At 42.6% G+C, this 17,262-nt stretch overlaps 1 protein-coding gene across 1 annotated transcript in view; it reads left to right on the top strand.

Moving 5' to 3' along the window:
• Positions 1-4,417: 4,417 nt before the first annotated feature.
• The window catches only part of DNAH5 (dynein axonemal heavy chain 5), a 265,270-nt gene continuing 252,425 nt past the window's right edge, over positions 4,418-17,262 (top strand). Inside the window, exons 1-7 of the mRNA XM_062212620.1 lie at positions 4,418-4,423; positions 5,081-5,215; positions 7,981-8,065; positions 12,174-12,334; positions 12,961-13,182; positions 15,408-15,545; positions 16,541-16,717. Coding sequence (XP_062068604.1) covers positions 4,418-4,423; positions 5,081-5,215; positions 7,981-8,065; positions 12,174-12,334; positions 12,961-13,182; positions 15,408-15,545; positions 16,541-16,717 — 924 coding nt within the window. The remainder of the gene's footprint in view (positions 4,424-5,080; positions 5,216-7,980; positions 8,066-12,173; positions 12,335-12,960; positions 13,183-15,407; positions 15,546-16,540; positions 16,718-17,262) is intronic.

Raw genomic sequence — 17,262 nt, 5'->3', positions numbered from 1 at the left:
TCAAGTCTTGTGTCTCACTACTTCTTTTGTTTCTTTTTGGTTTTGAGCATTTGCTTTCTCTTTCTTTTGCAGAATTCCTCCATCCCCTGGTTGACCCCTGTGTTCTCAAGCTGTTAAGACTTTTAGTGCAAGCTCAGAGAGATAACTTTGAGAAAAGGCTTTTATTTTTCCCTGCCAGGAAGGGAGAAAACAGTTTAGAACAGCAGGGCATCTTTATTCTTTTGGTGACATTTGAGAATACTTACATTTATAGTGATTTGATGCTTATGAAATGTATATGTTGGGTCATGACCTGTGTTCCTTTTAAGAGAGAAATAGTAAGAAAATGGGTATAGTGTTTATTTTTTAAACCTTAATCATCTCCCCAACAAATGAATTGCCTCTCAGATAGTCCTTCAGTTTCAGAGAAATGAACTTAAATTACACAATGTTAGCAATGACCCTTCAATCACACTGAAATCCCCAACTTTTTCATCCTTACTTCTTTGTGATACTTATTTATCTTAAGAAGAATCCTCCCCTGTCTCTAAAGTTTCTTCTGTCTACTTGCACCAGCTTCTTTTTTTTTTTTTTTTTTTTTTTGACAGGCAGAGTAGACAGTGAGAGAGAGAGACAGAGAGAAAGGTCTTCCTTTTCCGTTGGTTCACCCTCCAATGGCCGCTGCGGCCGGCGCGCTGCGCTGATCTGAAACCCGAGCCAGGAGCTTCCTCCTGGTCTTCTATGCGGGTGCAGGGCCCAAGGACTTGGACCATTCTCCACTGCACTCCCGGGCCACAGCAGAGAGCTGGACTGGAAGAGGAGCAACCGGGACAGACTCCAGCGCCCTGACCGGGACTAGAACCCGGGGTGCTAGTGCCGCAGGCGGAGGATTAGCCTAGTGAGCCACGGCGCTGGCCTACCTTCTTTTGCTTTAGAGTCAAGTTTTTGGAAAAAGTAGTTTGTATTTAGTATCTTTATATTTATGTTTTTCCAATCTTTTAAAAAAGATTTATTTATTTATTTGAAAAGCAGAGTGATGAAGAGAGAGGGAGAGACAGGGAGAGAGAGAGGTCTTCTATCCGCTGGTTTACTCCCCAACTGCCCATAACATTTGGGGCTGAGCCAGTTCAAAGTTAGGAGCCAGGAGCTCCATCTGGGTCTCCCATGTGGGTGCAAGGAACCTAAGACCTTGAGTCATTTTCTGCTGTATTGAGGGAAGATGGAGTGGAAACAGAGGAGCAGAGACTTGGATTGGCCCTCTGATATGGGGTTCAGGCATTCCAAGTGGTGGCTTAATCCACTATACCACATTGCCTGCATTCCTTTTTCAAGTCTGCATTCATTTGCTTCCTGTCCAACAACTGACTTTATTCTAAACAGATTATTATCAATTGCTATATAACAAAATATACCAAAAAAGGTAAGAACCTAAAGCAACAGTCATTATCTTTTATCTTTCTTGATTCTGTGGGTGACTGAACTCAGCTGGGTGGTTCTTCTGCTGGCTGGCATTGACTAAACTGCTCGAATTGATCAGAATGTCCAAGATGGCTTACATATGTGACTGAAAGTTGGTGCTGGTGTGTCAGCTAGGAGGTCAGCTGGAACTGTTGCCTACAATGTCTTGGTTTTCATTCATGTGGTCTCTTCATATGACTTAGACTTACAGCATGGTAGCTGAGTTCCAGGAAGCATTCTAAATATAAACACAAAAGCTTCTCATGTCTTATAAAGTAGCCTAGGATGTTTCACCAAGTGATTTACCCCCAGATTCTTTGGGTTGAAAGTAGTAACAGGGCCAGCCAAATTCAAGGGGAGAGGAAATTCAGTCTCTCTGTCTAGATAAGTTAGTGGCATGGCCACATTGCCAAAGAGCTGTGGAATGCCGCATTCACCTTATAAATACAATAGCTAAAGATATCCTAATTAACCCATTTAGTTCTCTATAACATTAGTACAATTGGGCATCTTGTGGTGTATAAATGCTGCTGTCTCTGGGTTCCCTCTCCATGCCCTGTGCACTCATGGTCTGTTCTTCACATTTGCACTTCTTTCCTTCCTTGCTCCTGACTTATTGGTGTTTCTCAAGTTTCTTTTTATCTTTTTTCTCCATATCTTTGCTAGAAAGCCACATCCTAACTTGTGATTTATTCATCTTGCTTGACCCATACCACTTGCTGTGTGAAAGGGCTATTGCATGTTTTTTGCAGAGTTTGTACTGCATAACTGCACATGAGACCATGCAGTTTTTATACTGCAGTCTTATTTATCTCTGTCTCTGTCTATGTGTGTATTATATTGATGGTTCTCTATGGTGGGGAGTAGTGTTGGTAATTTTGTCACACAGGGAATGTTTGGCAATGTCTGTGGATACTTTTCATTCTTAAAAGTTGGTAATGGATAGCTACTAGTGTCTACAAGCTGGGAGACCAAAGATGGTGCTAAATACACCACCATGCACAGACAGGACTTCAAAGGACAAGACTGGTTGGGCCCACAAAGTCAGTAGTGCTGGGTTGAGAACCTGTGCCCATATCTGTATCTTCACTGTGATTTTCTCCAGATCCATGTTGACAGTGGTCTACCTGCCACTTACCCTTGTATATTGAAACATCCTTGCATCCAGCACACCCAGAAGCTCAACCTGTGGTTGTGCTGCTTCCACCTGTTCCTCTGATGTGTTTCTTTTTTTTAATTTATTTTATTTTATTTTTATTTTTGACAGGCAGAGTGGACAGTAGAGAGAGAGACAGAGAGAAAGGACTTCCTTTTGCCGTTGGTTCACCCTCCAATGGCTGCCGCGGTAGGCGCGCTGCGGCTGGTGCACCGCGCTGATCCGATGGCAGGAGCCAGGTGCTTCTCCTGGTCTCCCATGGGGTGCAGGGCCCAAGCACTTGGGCCATCCTCCACTGCACTCCCTGGCCACAGCAGAGAGCTGGCCTGGAAGAGGGGCAACCGGGACAGGATCGGTGCCCCGACCGGGACTAGACCCTGGTGTGCCGGCGCCGCTAGGTGGAGGATTAGCCTATTGAGCCGCAGCGCCGGCCCTCCTCTGATGTGTTTCTTGTCTCAGGAATGCCACCATGATCCCCTTGGCTGCCTCTAGGCCTATGTCACTTCTGTCTACTTTCTACTCTTGTCAGAATGGTGGATTTTTTGGGACGCACATATACTTTAATATCTATCTCTCCTGATTTGAAACTCATCAGTGATTCTTCATGGATTTCAGTGGCATTTAAATTTTCCTATGCAGTCTTCCCCAAATGGCTTATGATCTGACTTCTTTCTCATATCCTATTATGTTTTCTTAGTCCTTCATAGTTCAATCTGGCTGCCTTGAAGTTTACCAAATGTGATGTATTTTCTTTTTTTGAAGGATTTTTATTTTTTTTTGAAAGGTAGAGTTACAGAGAGAGAGAGAGAGAGAGACAGAGAGACAGAGAGACAGAGAGACAGAGACTGAGAGATCTTCCATGTGCTGGTTCACTCCCCAAATGGCTACAATGGCCAGAGCTGGGCTGATCCAAGGTCAGGAGCCAAGAGCTTCTTCCAGATCTCCCACATGGGTGCTGGGGCTCAAACACTTGGGCCATCCTCTGCTGCTTTCCCAGGCCATTAGCAGGGAGCTGGATTTGAAGTGGAGCAGCTGGGACTTGAACAAGTGCCCATATGAGATGCCAGCGCCACATGCAGAGGATTAACCTACTATGCCACAGTGCCGGCACTAACATGTTTTCTCATGCCTCTTGGCCTTTGCGTGTGCCCAAACTCTTGTATTCTGGGGAGTGTGGTTAACTTTTCTTCAATCTTGGCTTATGCTGCCTCTTCCTGAAAGCTTTTCTGTCACCCTAGGCAAGGGTGGCAGATCATCTTTTTGCTCTTGTGTGAAAACCCATAACTACTGCATTTAGGGACTCCTAAATCTGAGGCCTCTGCAGGAACTGTTGTGCTGCCCTACCATGGTCACCTGGCCAGGCTCTTAGCTTTTTTGAGGGTTCTGGGTTGTTTTTGCATCCATAGTGCTGGCACACATTTGGGATTTATTTGAATTTTTCTTGATTAAAAGAAGGGATCCAGATGGGTTAACTTTCCTCCTAGTGGGAGCAACTGGTTGTCACTAAGGGTAATGTGCTTATTTTAAGAATTGCATTGTTACCTCATATATACTAAACTGATCTTCTGTATATAAAGAGAATTGAAAATGAATCATGATGTGATTGGAAGGGGAGAGGGAGTGGGAAAGGGGAGGGTTGTGGGTGGGAGGGAAGTTTTGGGAGGGGGGAAGCCATTGTAACCCATAAGCTGTACTTTGGAAATTTATATTCATTAAATAAAAGTTTAATTAAAAAAAAAGAATTGCATTGGAAGCTGACTCTCTAGTAGTGGCAAAAAGTTGATTAAATTATGATACTTTTCTGTGGAATACTTTGCAGCTGTTATGCAGGTTGGGCTGGTCAGAATTAAACTAGAGAGACGTCCATGATACATTGTTAAGAGAGAATATGAATGTAGATTGTGTGTTTGTCCTATTTGTATGAGCATAGAGCATATGGAAAGCTATGTTTCAAACTTCCCACACTGGTTATGTTGAACACACCCTGTTATTTCAATTAGCATCCCATAGTCAAAAAGTGAGCAGTGGAATTCATGAATTGGTGTCAAGACCAAATATGAACCTGTATACAGACAAGAAAGATAGGAGTTGGTGTAGAAGAATGTTTATCTAATGGCTTAGCAAAGTGTTCACAAAAATGGAAATCTCTCTTTTTGTGTATCTGTTAAATGCTTATGTGTGTGTAGAAATAAGTCTGTAAAGATTTAGAAAAAAATGTTAGTGTAATAATTTCTGTTTGGTAAATTATCTTTATTCTCTCTTTTGGCTTCTATTTTTTATGCAGTTTCAAAACAGGAGCACACATTTTTCATAGGAGAAATAACATTTTTCTAAAAATAGAAGATAGTACTTAAAAACTAGTACCATTAAGTTGTCTGTTATCTAGATACCTAAGACTTGAAAAAACAATAGTATGAAATGATTATACAAAATTAATCCATTTGAGAACTGTGTTTTCCATACAGCATTTTTATTCTTTTCTTTTAGCAACGATTGAAGGAAGAGAAGGAAGCAAAGCGGGCTCACCTGGATGGGAGGCATGAGTATTTATTTGCAATTGTAGCTTCCTGTTTGGACCTGAACAAAACTGAAGTGGAGGATGCCATTCTGGATGGCAATCAGGTGTGATGTGTGGGCGTTGTCACTGACTTGATCATAAGGGGTATGGATGGCTCGTGGACACTGCCCTATGGTGTTGGCTCTCCAGCTGTCTAGGTTGAGGGGAGATTATATTACTTGAGTTCCACTGTTCTGATGGTGTTACTGACATCTGTACATCCAAAGATGTTGAGCTTCTGCACCATTTTAGAATGTGAGCAAGGGGAATGCAATCTCCTCTCAAGGTGCTTGCTTATCTTTTTCTTTTCTTTTCTTTTCTTTTCTTTTTTCTTTCTTTCTTTCTTTCTTTCTTTCTTTCTTTCTCTCTTCTTTTTTTCTTTCTCTTTTCTTTTCTTTCTTTTCTTTTTTTTTTTGCACTGATCCTGTTTTCCAGGCTTGGCGACTGAATGGTGTCATGGTTTTGTGGCTTTAACTTTGGTTGTGCAGCTGACACTTTTGTTTCTGACCTTGAATTTATTTTCTGTTATAATTTCTTTCCAAAGCCTGTGGTTTGGTTGGTGATTTGTGCTTGGGTGGAGATGGCCAGAAATGGGAAGATACCATTTCCTGGGTATTGAGCATATCAGAATTTCAGAAGCCCTATGATGATTCTAGAAGGTGTTGTTTTTTTTAAAGATTTATTTATTTTACTTGAAAGTCAGAGTTACACAGAGAGAAGGGGGAACAGAGAGAGAGAAAGAGAGAAAGAGAGAGAGAGAGAGGTCTTCCATCCGATGGTTCACTCCCCAATTGGCCACAACGGCTGGAACTGCACCAATCCAAAGCCAGGAGCCAGGAGCTTTCTCCGGGTCTCCCATGTGGGTGCAGGGGCCCAAGGGCCTGGGACCTCCTCCGCTGCTATCCCAGGCCATAGCAGAGAGCTGGATGGGAAGTAGAGTAGCCGGGACTCGAACCGGCGCCCACATGGGATGTTGGCGCTTCAGGCCAGGATGTTAACCCACTGCGCCACAGCACTGGCCCCCCAGAAGGTATTTTTTTTAAGACTAGGCATTAGGAAAAAAAAAAAAAAGGAAGAACACAGAGAAGACAGGAGGGAGTTAAGAAACTGTCCTATGCCTTTCAGCTTCTCACCATTGTTAACGTTGTTTGAACGTTTACCATGTGTCATTCCATGTTCTAAGTGACATTTTCTATGATTTCATTCAATATCTGGAGGTAGGTAATATTATTACCTCCAAAACAGGGGCATGGAAGGAGAAAGGGCCACATAGATGATCCAGTCTTGGGGAACTTACTCTAGAGGTGAAATACTTCACTTCTTCTGCATCCCAATTCACACATCTGGATTTGGGATAATATTGGTGGAATAAAGGGGCAAAGATTCAGGACTGTAGTAATCCCAAGTCAAACTGCTATGGCAAGCTTAGGATGTAGAAATGTTAGAACCTAGGAGTTTAATGAAACCAGCTGGCCCCAGCTCTAAAGCAAGGCTAGCATGGCAAGAGTAATATTCCTGGCTGTGATGGAAGTGATCCCCTACTGCTTGGGCTGGGAGGTGAATCTCTCATTCTCTCCTTGCTCTTGCAGCATTCTCAACAAGGGAATAGGGCAACTTTCTTTGCTTTAGGTATAAGGGTTTAACCCTTGTCTACAATGTAGTAGAAATTGAAGGGGGCTTATTTTCACACTTAAATGTTCAGGCTAGCTTTTATTCTCTAAAATGTTATCTTGAATTATGACAAAATTTGCACAGCACAAAATTTACCAACTTAAACACTTTAAGTGTTCAGGTTAGTATTAAGTGAATTCACCTTGTTGTATGAAAGTCCCTAGAACTCTTTTTATCTTGCAGAACAGGAATTCTATTTCCATTAAACAACAACTTACCAATTCTCCTTTCTCTCCAGACCCTGGCTACCACAGTTTTAGGAATCTGAGCATGTGAGATCCTTTATATAACTGGAATCATAAAATATTTGTTCTTTTGTGATTGATTTGTTTCATTTGGCGTAATGTTTCCAAGGTGTAAAGAAGCACTGTGATAACATATGTTAAAATTGCCTTCTTGGGCCGGTGCCTCGGCTCACTAGGCTAATCCTCCACCTGCGGCGCCGGCACACCGGGTTCTAGTCCCGGTCGGGGCGCTGGATTCTGTCCCAGTTGCCCCTCTTCCAGGCCAGCTCTCTGCTGTGGCCCGGGAGTGCAGCGGAGGATGGCCCAGGTCCTTGGGCCCTGCACTCACATGGGAGACCAGGAGGAAGCACCTGGCTCCTGGCTTTGGATCGGCACAGCACACCCGCACTGGCCGTAGCAGCCATTTGGGGGGTGAACCAACGGAAAAGGAAGACCTTTCTCTCTGTCTCTCTCTCTCACTGTCTAACTCTGCCTGTCAAAAAAAAAATTTGCCTTCTTGGGGCTGGCTCTGTGGTGTAGTGGGTAAAGCCACCACCTGCAGTGCTGGCATCCCATATGGGTGCCAGTTTGAGTCCCAGCTGCTCCACTTCCCATCCAGCTCTCTGCTATGGCCTGGGAAAGCAGTAGAAGTAGGGTTGCTGGATTGTATGGTAATTCTCTTCTTCAGTTTTTGAGGAACCTGAATGACATTTTCAACAATGGCTTCGCCATTTTACTTTCCCACTGACAGTTCACAAGACTCCCAGGTTTTCCACATTCTTGCTATATTCTGCTTTTTTGATACTAGCTTTTCTGATATGTATGTAGATGTTATCCTTATTCTTCTCATATGAATTTGAAACTGTGCTATTGACTGTTTAGAAGTTTGTAAATCAGAACAGAACTTAGACTCTGCTTTTTTTTTTTTTTTACAGGTTGAAAGAATTGATCAACTTTTTGCTGTTGGAGGTCTACGTCACCTTATGTTTTACTATCAGGATATGGAGGCAGCAGAAACAGGTATACAAATTTGATGTCAAATGACCCAGTAATATGTCCTCAGATTTGTTTGAGATTGGCACAAAGAGGAAAGCCACTGTGGGCACTGAGCAGACCTCTTACTACTTCAGGGATAGGGGTGGTAGAGGAGCAACAGCAGGGTAGATATGGGGATGCAAAGTGATATAGGGGAGCCAGAATTGTGGTGGATGTGGTCCTGGGAAGAAATTTTGTTGGGACTGGACTATGGCTTAGTGGGTAAAGCCGCCACATGCAACGCTGGCATCCCATATAGGCGCTGGTTCCTGTCTCAGCTGCTCCACTTTTGATCCAGCTCCTTGCTAATGGCCTGGGGAAAGTAGCAGAAGATGGCCCAAGTGCTTCGGGCCCTGCTACCCACATGGGAGACTTGGAAGAAACTGTTGGTTCCTGGCTTTGGTGTGGCCTATCTGTGGCTGTTGTGGGCATCTGGGGGAGTGAACCAGCTGATGGAAGATCTCTCTCTGTCTCTCTATCTCTGTACTCTGACTTACAAATAAGTAAATCTTTTTTTTTTTTATTAAACTTTTATTTAATGAATATAAATTTCCAAAGTACAGCTTATGGGTTACAATGGCCTCCCCCCTCCCATAACTTCCCTCCCGCCCGCAACCCTCCCCTTTCCCACTCCCTTTCCCCTTCCATTCATGTAAAGATTCATTTTCAATTCTCTTTGTATACAGAAGATCAGTTTAGTATATTATTAGGTAAAGATTTCAACATTTTTCCCATATAGCAACATAAATTGAAAAAAAACTACCATTGGATTACTAATTATAGCATTAAATAGCAATGTACAGCACATTAAAGACAGAGAACCTACATAATTTTTTTTTCAAATTAATTAATTTTCTATGCCATTTCCATTTTAACACCAGGTTGTTTTTTTTTTTTTCATTTCCAATTCTCTTTATATGCAGAAGATCACTTCAATATATAATTAGTAAAGACCTCATCAGTTTGTGCCCACACAGAAACACAAAGTGTAAAAATACTGTTTCAGTACTAGTTATAGCATCACTTCGCTTTAGACGACACATTAGGGACAGATCCCACATGGGGTGTAAGTACACAGTGACTCCTGTTGCTGATTTAACAATTTGACACTCCTGTTCATGGCGTCAGTAATCTCCCTAGGCTCTAGTCATGAGTTGCCAGGGCTATGGAAGCCTTTAGAGTTCGCTGACTTTGATCTTATTCCGATAGGGTCATAGTCAAAGTGGAAGTTCTCTCCTCTCTTCGGAGAAGGGTACCTCCTTCTTTGATGGCCCCGTTCTTTCCACTGGGATCTCACTCACAGAGATCATTCATTTAGGACTTTTTTTTTTTTTCCATGATATCTTGGCTTTCCATACCTGCTATAATAAGTAAATCTTATAAAAAGAAATTCTGTTTCCACCTCAAGCATAGAGCACAGATAATGCTGGTCATTTAGCCTGCTTGCTCGGACTCTGTTGGAGGTGCTTTGTTTTCTGTCTCTATTGCTGTGCTGGCAAGAGGGGAATAATAAAGGAGATTATATGTGAGTTCATTCTTATGTAATTATGTTCTGGAACTTCTAATGGCCATCTGTTCTCATCTGGATAGCGCTATTTCTTGCTAACATAGGAATTATTGTCAAGAGGCATAGCACAAAATTTTTAGCTATTATATTATGCTTATTTTTTATTGATTCTGATTTAAATGTATAATATTGAATGACAAGTTTAGTTCTTTCACTTAGGAAAATTTGCGAATCTTTCTGTGGACTCAGCTGGACTTCTACTTTCCAATAGATTAACTTATATTTTAAGGCCTAACTAGAGACATATATGGATATGTTATGGAATATCATGGGGTGTTTATTTAGCCTAGCAGTTAAGATGCCAGATAAGAGGCTCACATTCCATTAGAGTACCTGGATTTGCTAGGCAGCTCCAGCTCCTGACTCCAGCCTCCTGCTAATGCAGACTCTAGGAGGCAGCAGCGTTGACTCAAGGAATCGGGTTCCGGCCACTTGTATGGGAGACCTGGATTGACTTCCAGGCTCCTGGTTTTGACGACTCAATCCTGGCCATTGCAGGAATCCACTCCCAGCAGATGAGATGTCTTTCTCTGTGTCTCTATGTCCCTCAAATAAAAACATGCTTTATTGCCATTTTGAGGAGAAGGAAAAATAGTTATTGCTTTTGGCATAGAGTATGAATTTATTTGTTTAAAAACTAAAAGTTGGGGAGAGTGTTTTGGTGCAACAGATTAAGGTGCTGTTTTCAATGTCCACATCCATACTGGGGTACTGGTTGGAGTCCTGGCTGCTCAGTTTCTGATCTAGCTACTTGCTAACATGCATTGGAAGCAGCATATGATGGCCCAAATACTTGGGTACCTGCCAACCATGTGGGAGACCTGGATGGAGTTTTGAGTTCCTGGTTTTAGCCTGGCCCAGCTCTGGCTGTTGCAGCCATTTGTGGAGTGAACCGGTGGATGAAAGATTAAGCAACTTGCCCAGTATCACATGGCTAGGAATTTCAGCTGTAGATTGAAGCCATGGGAGTCTGACTCCAGGGCCCACACATTAATCACCACATGGTTTTACCTCTGTACAATCTAGACTTTAGCAATGTACTAAAGGACTGGCCAGCTACACTGACTATGACAGTGTAAATACAACATGGGGAAGTGAGAGTATTGAGTTTTGGAGCCAGAACTGTGTTTTTTAAATTTTTTATTTAAAGTTTATTTATTATTTATATTTATTTGAAAGAGGGGGGAAGAGAGAGAGAGAGAGAGAGAGAGAGAGAGAGAGAGAGAGAGAGAGAGAGAAAGACATTGTCTGATTGTTGGTTCATTCCTCAAATGCCTGCAAAAGCTAGGACTGGCTACACTGAAGCCAGGGTGGCTAGGACTCCATTACTGGGGCTTATCTGCTGCCACCCAGGGTGTGCGTTAGCAGGAAGCTGCACCAAAAACCAGGCAGAACATAATCCCAGGTACTCTGATATGGGGTGTGGGTGTTCCAAGTGACAGCTTAATCCACTGTGCCACAGCACCTGCCTCCTGAGCTAATTTTTTAAAAAAGATTTTATTTATTTATTTGAGAGGTAGAGTTACAGACAATGAGAGGGAGAGACAGAGAGAAAGGTCTTCCTCCTATTGGTTCAATCCCCAAATGGCCGCAATGCCTGGAGCTACGCCGATCTGAAGCCAGGAGCCAGGTGCTTCTTCCTGGTCTCCCATGTGGGTACAGGGGCCCAAGCACTTGGGCCATCTTCTACTGCTTTCCCAGGCCACAGCAGAGAGCTGAATTGGAAGAGGGGCAGCTGGGACTAGAATCGGCACCCATATGGGATGCCAGCACTGCAGAAGGAGGATTAACCTACTGTGCCACAGGGCCGGCCCCTGAGCTAATTTTTGACCATGGCTCTGCCATCTGGTGGCTGTGTGACCTGCAACAGGTTAGAGCTGTATCACAGTTGTGAGTTTTAGCAATGTGGAAAAGGTACCTAGCAGAGGTCCTGGAACAAGCCACACCGATGGATATTTTCTATCCCTGATTCTTCCTCACTGCCTGAGCTGTGATCTGGAATCAAGCCAATCTTTTTTTTTTTTTTTTTTTTTTTTTTTTTACTGTTTTTGACAGGCAGAGTGGATAGTGAGAGAGAGAGAGACAGAGAGAAAGGTCTTCCTTTTTGCCGTTGGTTCACCCTCCAATGGCCACTGCGGCCGGCACATCTCGCTGATCCGAAGCCCGGAGCCAGGTGCTTCTCCTGGTCTCCCATGCGGGTGCGGGGCCCAAGCACTTGGGCCATCCTCCACTGCCTTCCCAGGCCACAGCAGAGAGCTGGCCTGGAAGAGGGGCAACCGGGATAGAATCCGGTGCCCCAACCGGGACTAGAACCTGGGGTGCCAGCGCCGCAAGGCGGAGGATTAGCCTGTTAAGCCACAGCGCCGGCCAAGCCAATCATTTTAGATCCCTTTAGGGCTCAAGCTGGAGATTGTTCAAGGGGTGGCCCCAGCCAGGACACATAGATCAGTTAAAGATGATGGTATTTTAACAGGAAATATAAACTACAAATAGGATCTGTGAAACTACGATTCTTTTGCATTGTAGGACAGCTTGGCTCTCCAGGAGGGGGAAATCCTGTTTCTGGAAAGATAAAAAAAACTAAGGTGTTTGTGACCGAGGGAAAAGATGTTGCTCTTACAGGAGTGTGTGTGTTCTTCATCAGGCCTGACCCTTCCAAAGCCATCACCCCTGAGAACATCCATCGGGTAAGGGCAGCAGTTAATGTTAACCCCAGATTTCCAAAATCATGTAAACTGCATAAAATGTCCCTCCTTGTGAGACAACCATTGTGTTCATTACAATATCCAAAACTACTTCCAAAGAAATGGTTTTAAAGCATTTAAAGTAAGCAATTAAGAGGACATTTCCCTAAAATGTTCTAAGGCGGCTTAGTATTTATTAATAAAATTGATTTAACATTGTGTGTATGTATACAGTGAGGTCTCTCCTTTTCAGGATAATTTTCCATATATAATTCATGTAGTGGTAAATTTGGTACATTTAGAATAAGGTTTCTGCAGGTGCATATGTAACTTTTATGTACAGTGAAGTACACCCATAAAAAATCCCCCCAGTCCTTGTTGGATACATTGTCTTTTTGGAGAAAATAAAATGGGAAATATATAGTGTTCTATTAATTTCTTGCATATATTCTGTTAATTGCATTTGAGGATAGTCTAAAGCTTATTTTTTAACCAGAGTATCAAAATGACAAATTGTCGGGCAGATACACTTGAGATTTGATTAATTAACAATATTTAGAAATGACTTAGAAGCTATGTTGCAGTTGAGGATAATTTTTGCAGTGAAGAGTCTACTAATTGCTTCCCAGGAGGTGAGCTTCAACATGTTGGATACTGCAGATGGGGGCCTGTTGAACAGCATGAGACAGCTGCTGTCAGACATCTTCATCCCTGCACTCAGGGCCACGAGCCACGGCTGGGATGAGCTCCAGGGTCTTCAGGAAGCATCTAACATCCAGCAAGAGTTCCTGAACTCTCTGGAAGGTTTTGTGAATGTCCTGTTGGGTGCACAGGAGAGTTTGAAGGAGAAGGTAAGGATGAATAAGTTTTCCCTTTAAAATGACCAGGTGGTCAGCAAATGTAATATACAAGTGGATGATATTTTTTTTGGATGGTCTTAATTCCACCGGGTTGAAAATCTTGAAATAATTCTCTTGACAATTATTTTTGCCCTCTCAAGATATGGTGGTGACTAGATTTAATCTAAAATGCATGTGATGAATGCATTCCAGGGTTTCATAAGATTGTTGGCAATGATTTGAGATTTTTCTCAGTTAGATGTGTTGAATGTTTATGAATTCGGGAGTATGAAATGCTCATGGCATTGCTGTGTATCCTAGAATTAAAAGAATTTGGAGCAAGAGTGGTGTGTGTGTGTGTGTGTGTGTAGGGGTGGGAGGAAATAATGAAGAGATAGGAAGAAGGAAAGGAAAATTGATGAGTTTGGGGAGAAGGTGTTGGATCCTATGGTTCAGCCAGTGACTAAAAGGGCCTTTACGTGTATATATGTCAAATGTGAGATTTTATTTCCCTGTGTTTGTGATCACTTGAGGCAGAGAGTGAGAATACAGTGTGTGTGTGTGTGTGTGTGTGTTTTGGGGGAAGGTGGGAGAGAGGATAGAGGAAATAAAGGCACTGGAAGTTGACAGAGTTGAGATCAGGTGTGTATGGGAATGGAGAAATGGCTCCAATGATACACATGGCAAGTGACAATCTGCCCTCTCTCTACAGGACACTGATTCTCTTGGGATGTTGAGAGGGATTCTTCTTCTTTTTTTATATTTGTTTATTGATTTGAAAGGCAGAGATAGAGGGAAAGACAGACAGATCTTCCATCTATTTACTCACTCCCCAAATGGCAACAATGATTGGGCCTGGGCCAGGCTGGAGCCGGGAGCCTGGTACTCCATCTGGGTCTCCACATGGGTGCAGGCGTCCAAGCACTTGAGACATTTTCTATCGCTTTCTCTGGAGCATTAGCAGGGAGTTGGGTTGGAAGTGCACTGGGACTTGAATTGGGAGACGTACTCCACTGAGTGGGAGAGGTCGTGGGTTTTGAGCTGGCTCCTTAAGGTTTCTGGGACCCTAGGGGGAGTTCTGGAAGGCCCATCTGGGCTGCTGCAGCCTGAGCTTAAGGCGCGTGGAAATGAGTGGAGGCAGGTTGGCCTTGGTGTTTCCCAGAGAGAAGCAAAGTGAAGAAGATAGAGAATGGAGGCTGATTCAAGGAGGAAAGAGTAGCATCTCTGAGCCCCATGGGGAAACATCAGATGCAGAGCCTGGGCTCTGAATGGATTGCAGTCGCTTCTGAGCGGGGATGAGCTTGGGAGGCAGGACCAGGAACCTGGTCAGGGTCAGGGGTCAGGGCTTATTAGGAAGCTGACCGAAGTAAATGGAAAACCTTGAGAGCAATGTTCTGGGTGGTTGTGTTTCCTGGGGCAGGCCCCAGTAGCAGGGACACTACCTCACCCAGCAAATGCTTTTCTCTTCCATTTCCCCTAGGGTCTTTGGTTTCCCAGGGGTGGGACCTGAGCTTTGAAAAGTGGTTCCTTGGCCCTGCTGGGGTTTGAGAGTGACAAATAGCTATGTCTCTTCTGAACCCATTGAAAGACACAACAGAACTGGACTATAGGTAAAGCTAGATTGGGCCTAAGAACTGAAGGTACCGGGTGTACCTTCGCCAGAAAGTCCTAATCAAATAGAGAAGTCCTTTCTGTGAAGTCTGCGTATTTTGTGTATAAAAACACATCTTTGGCAAGTCAAAGTGCACTTTCCTGTCCCCTGAACTGAATCCAAGTGTTTACCATTGAACTTTCCAGCTGTAAGGATGTGGTTGACAGGGATATGAAAGTCTTTACCTTTCCTTAGTTCCAAACAATAAACCATAGATTAGGAACTACCCTTTCACCCCCTGCCCTGCCAATCTGTTCTGCTTTATAAATTGACTAGATAATTTTCACATTTCCTGTTAATTTCCTAATCCTGTGATATTTTGATTTGTTTTCCCTCCCTCCCCCCACACTTTCTCTCTCTTTCTCCTCTAAATTTGATGTAAGAATCAACCATCTTAAGTGCTACTCAATGCATAGGGGAGATTGGTCATTATATATTGTACACCATACGTGCAAGCATCTTTGTTGATGGAGATAGTTTAGATTAAAGGATCCCTTTAGGATCTGTCTAGACTTAGGGTTGATCAAAAAATGTGTGTCTGATTTTTAGAACCATCAACTTACTATTTATTTTTTGTTTTAATTAGGTGAATTTTCAAAAGTGTGAGATATTTCAACTGAAAACCCTGAAGGAACCAATAGACTACTTGACTCTGGCTAATAATCCTGAGACTTTGGAAAAAGTAGAGAGTTGTATGAAAGTATGGATCAGACAGATTGAACAGGTAACTTTCAGAAACCAACGTCCATTTCAGATTCCCTGTTACTGAACCAGTCGATAGATGAAGTTACATGACATGCTCATTTGTTTCACTGCAAGTCCTTATAAAGATAAGAGGTTCAAGGTGGAGATTACTTACATTGTTAGTTAGGAAGGGAGTAAGAATCGCAAGAGATCATAGTAAGTGACTTTATATACTTATGTAACTACAATCTCTGTAGAAGTATAAGGAGTTTTCTAATTGAGTATTTTCTCCAAAAGGGAGCTTAAGGCTTATAATAAAATTTTTTTTATAAAGGTGGACATTTCACCAAAAAGTAAGTGTAATTAGAATTTAATAGCCATTGGGGCTGGCACTGTGGCACAGCAGGTTAACGCCCTGGATTGAAGGGCCGACATCCCATATGGGCACCGGTTCTAGTCCTGGCTGCTCCTCTTCCGATCCAGCTCTCTGCTATGTCCTGGGAAAGCAGTAGAAGATGGCCCAAGTCTTTGGGCCCCTGCACCTGCGTGGGAGACCTGGAAGAAGCTCCTGGCTCCTGGCTTTGGATCGGCACAGCTCCAGCAGTTGCGGCCAATTGGAGAGTGAACCATCGGATGGAAGACCTCTCTCTCTCTCTCTCTCTCTCTCTCTCTCTCTGTAACTCTGACTTTAAAATAAAATAAATAAATCTTTAAAAAAAAGAATTTAATAGCCACAGACATAGGGTTATCTATTGTTATAGTGCTCCAAGTTTATATAGTAAAGGAACAGTCAAGATTTCTAAAATTAGGGCCTTAAAAAGTTCATTAATGAAGTGTTTTTCAGTGAGAAAAGTCAACTCAATTTTTGTTGAAGTTTTGAAAATGGAGACAAGTTAGTAAGAGACTCAAAGTTTGTAAATGAACAAAATATAACATAATTTAGGTAATATAATTTCTTTCTTATTTTGCTTATGTAAAACTTTCACGCCTCTAGCCCTCTCTCAGTGGCTCACTTCTCCCCCCAACATTTTGCAGGTTCTTGCTGAAAACAACCAGCTGCGGAAGGAGTCAGATGACGTTGGGCCCCGAGCAGAGTTGGAGTACTGGAAAAAGAGATTGTCCAAGTTTAACTACCTTCTGGAGGAGCTGAAGAGCCCTGATGTGAAGGCTGTTTTGGCAGTCCTTGCTGCTGCAAAGTCAAGACTTCTGAAGGTTATCAACCCTTTATTTTGGCTTTTGAAATATAATTGAGACTTCTCTATGAATAATTTCATAGAGTAATTAGGAACAGAAAAATTTTATTATATCTTTATGATAAGCCTTTAAGATTGGATATTATCCTTATGTAGTTTTGGATGGTGTGAAAATAGACTTTGAATTAAAGAATTTTTTGGCTGGTCTATGTGTATGGATATATATTATTAGAGGGCATTGCATGTAATTAAGATATAACCTGCTAATATGAATATATATTATGAATTTAGGTTAGCTAGAAGTGGTAATAATGAAAATTTATCTGTATTTATTTTTTAGTCCTAATATATTAGTTTTATACTACAAAATAAATTACCCCAAGACTTAGCAGCATTTTTATCTCACAATTTCCAGGTCAGGAATCAGGGTACAACACAACTGAGTTCCTCTGACTCGGGGTCTCTCATGAGGCTGCCGTCAGGAGGTTGGCTCATCTGAAGGCTCAGCTGGGGAGATCTGCTTCCACATTTGTTGCAGGTTTCAGTTCCTTGCTGGATGTTAGT

The sequence above is a fragment of the Lepus europaeus genome, chromosome 15, assembly GCF_033115175.1.
Source record: "Lepus europaeus isolate LE1 chromosome 15, mLepTim1.pri, whole genome shotgun sequence".
Classification (NCBI taxonomy): Eukaryota; Metazoa; Chordata; class Mammalia; order Lagomorpha; family Leporidae; genus Lepus; species Lepus europaeus.
Note: the sequence above shows the minus strand (reverse complement) of the source record. Positions and strands in the feature narration are given on the sequence as shown.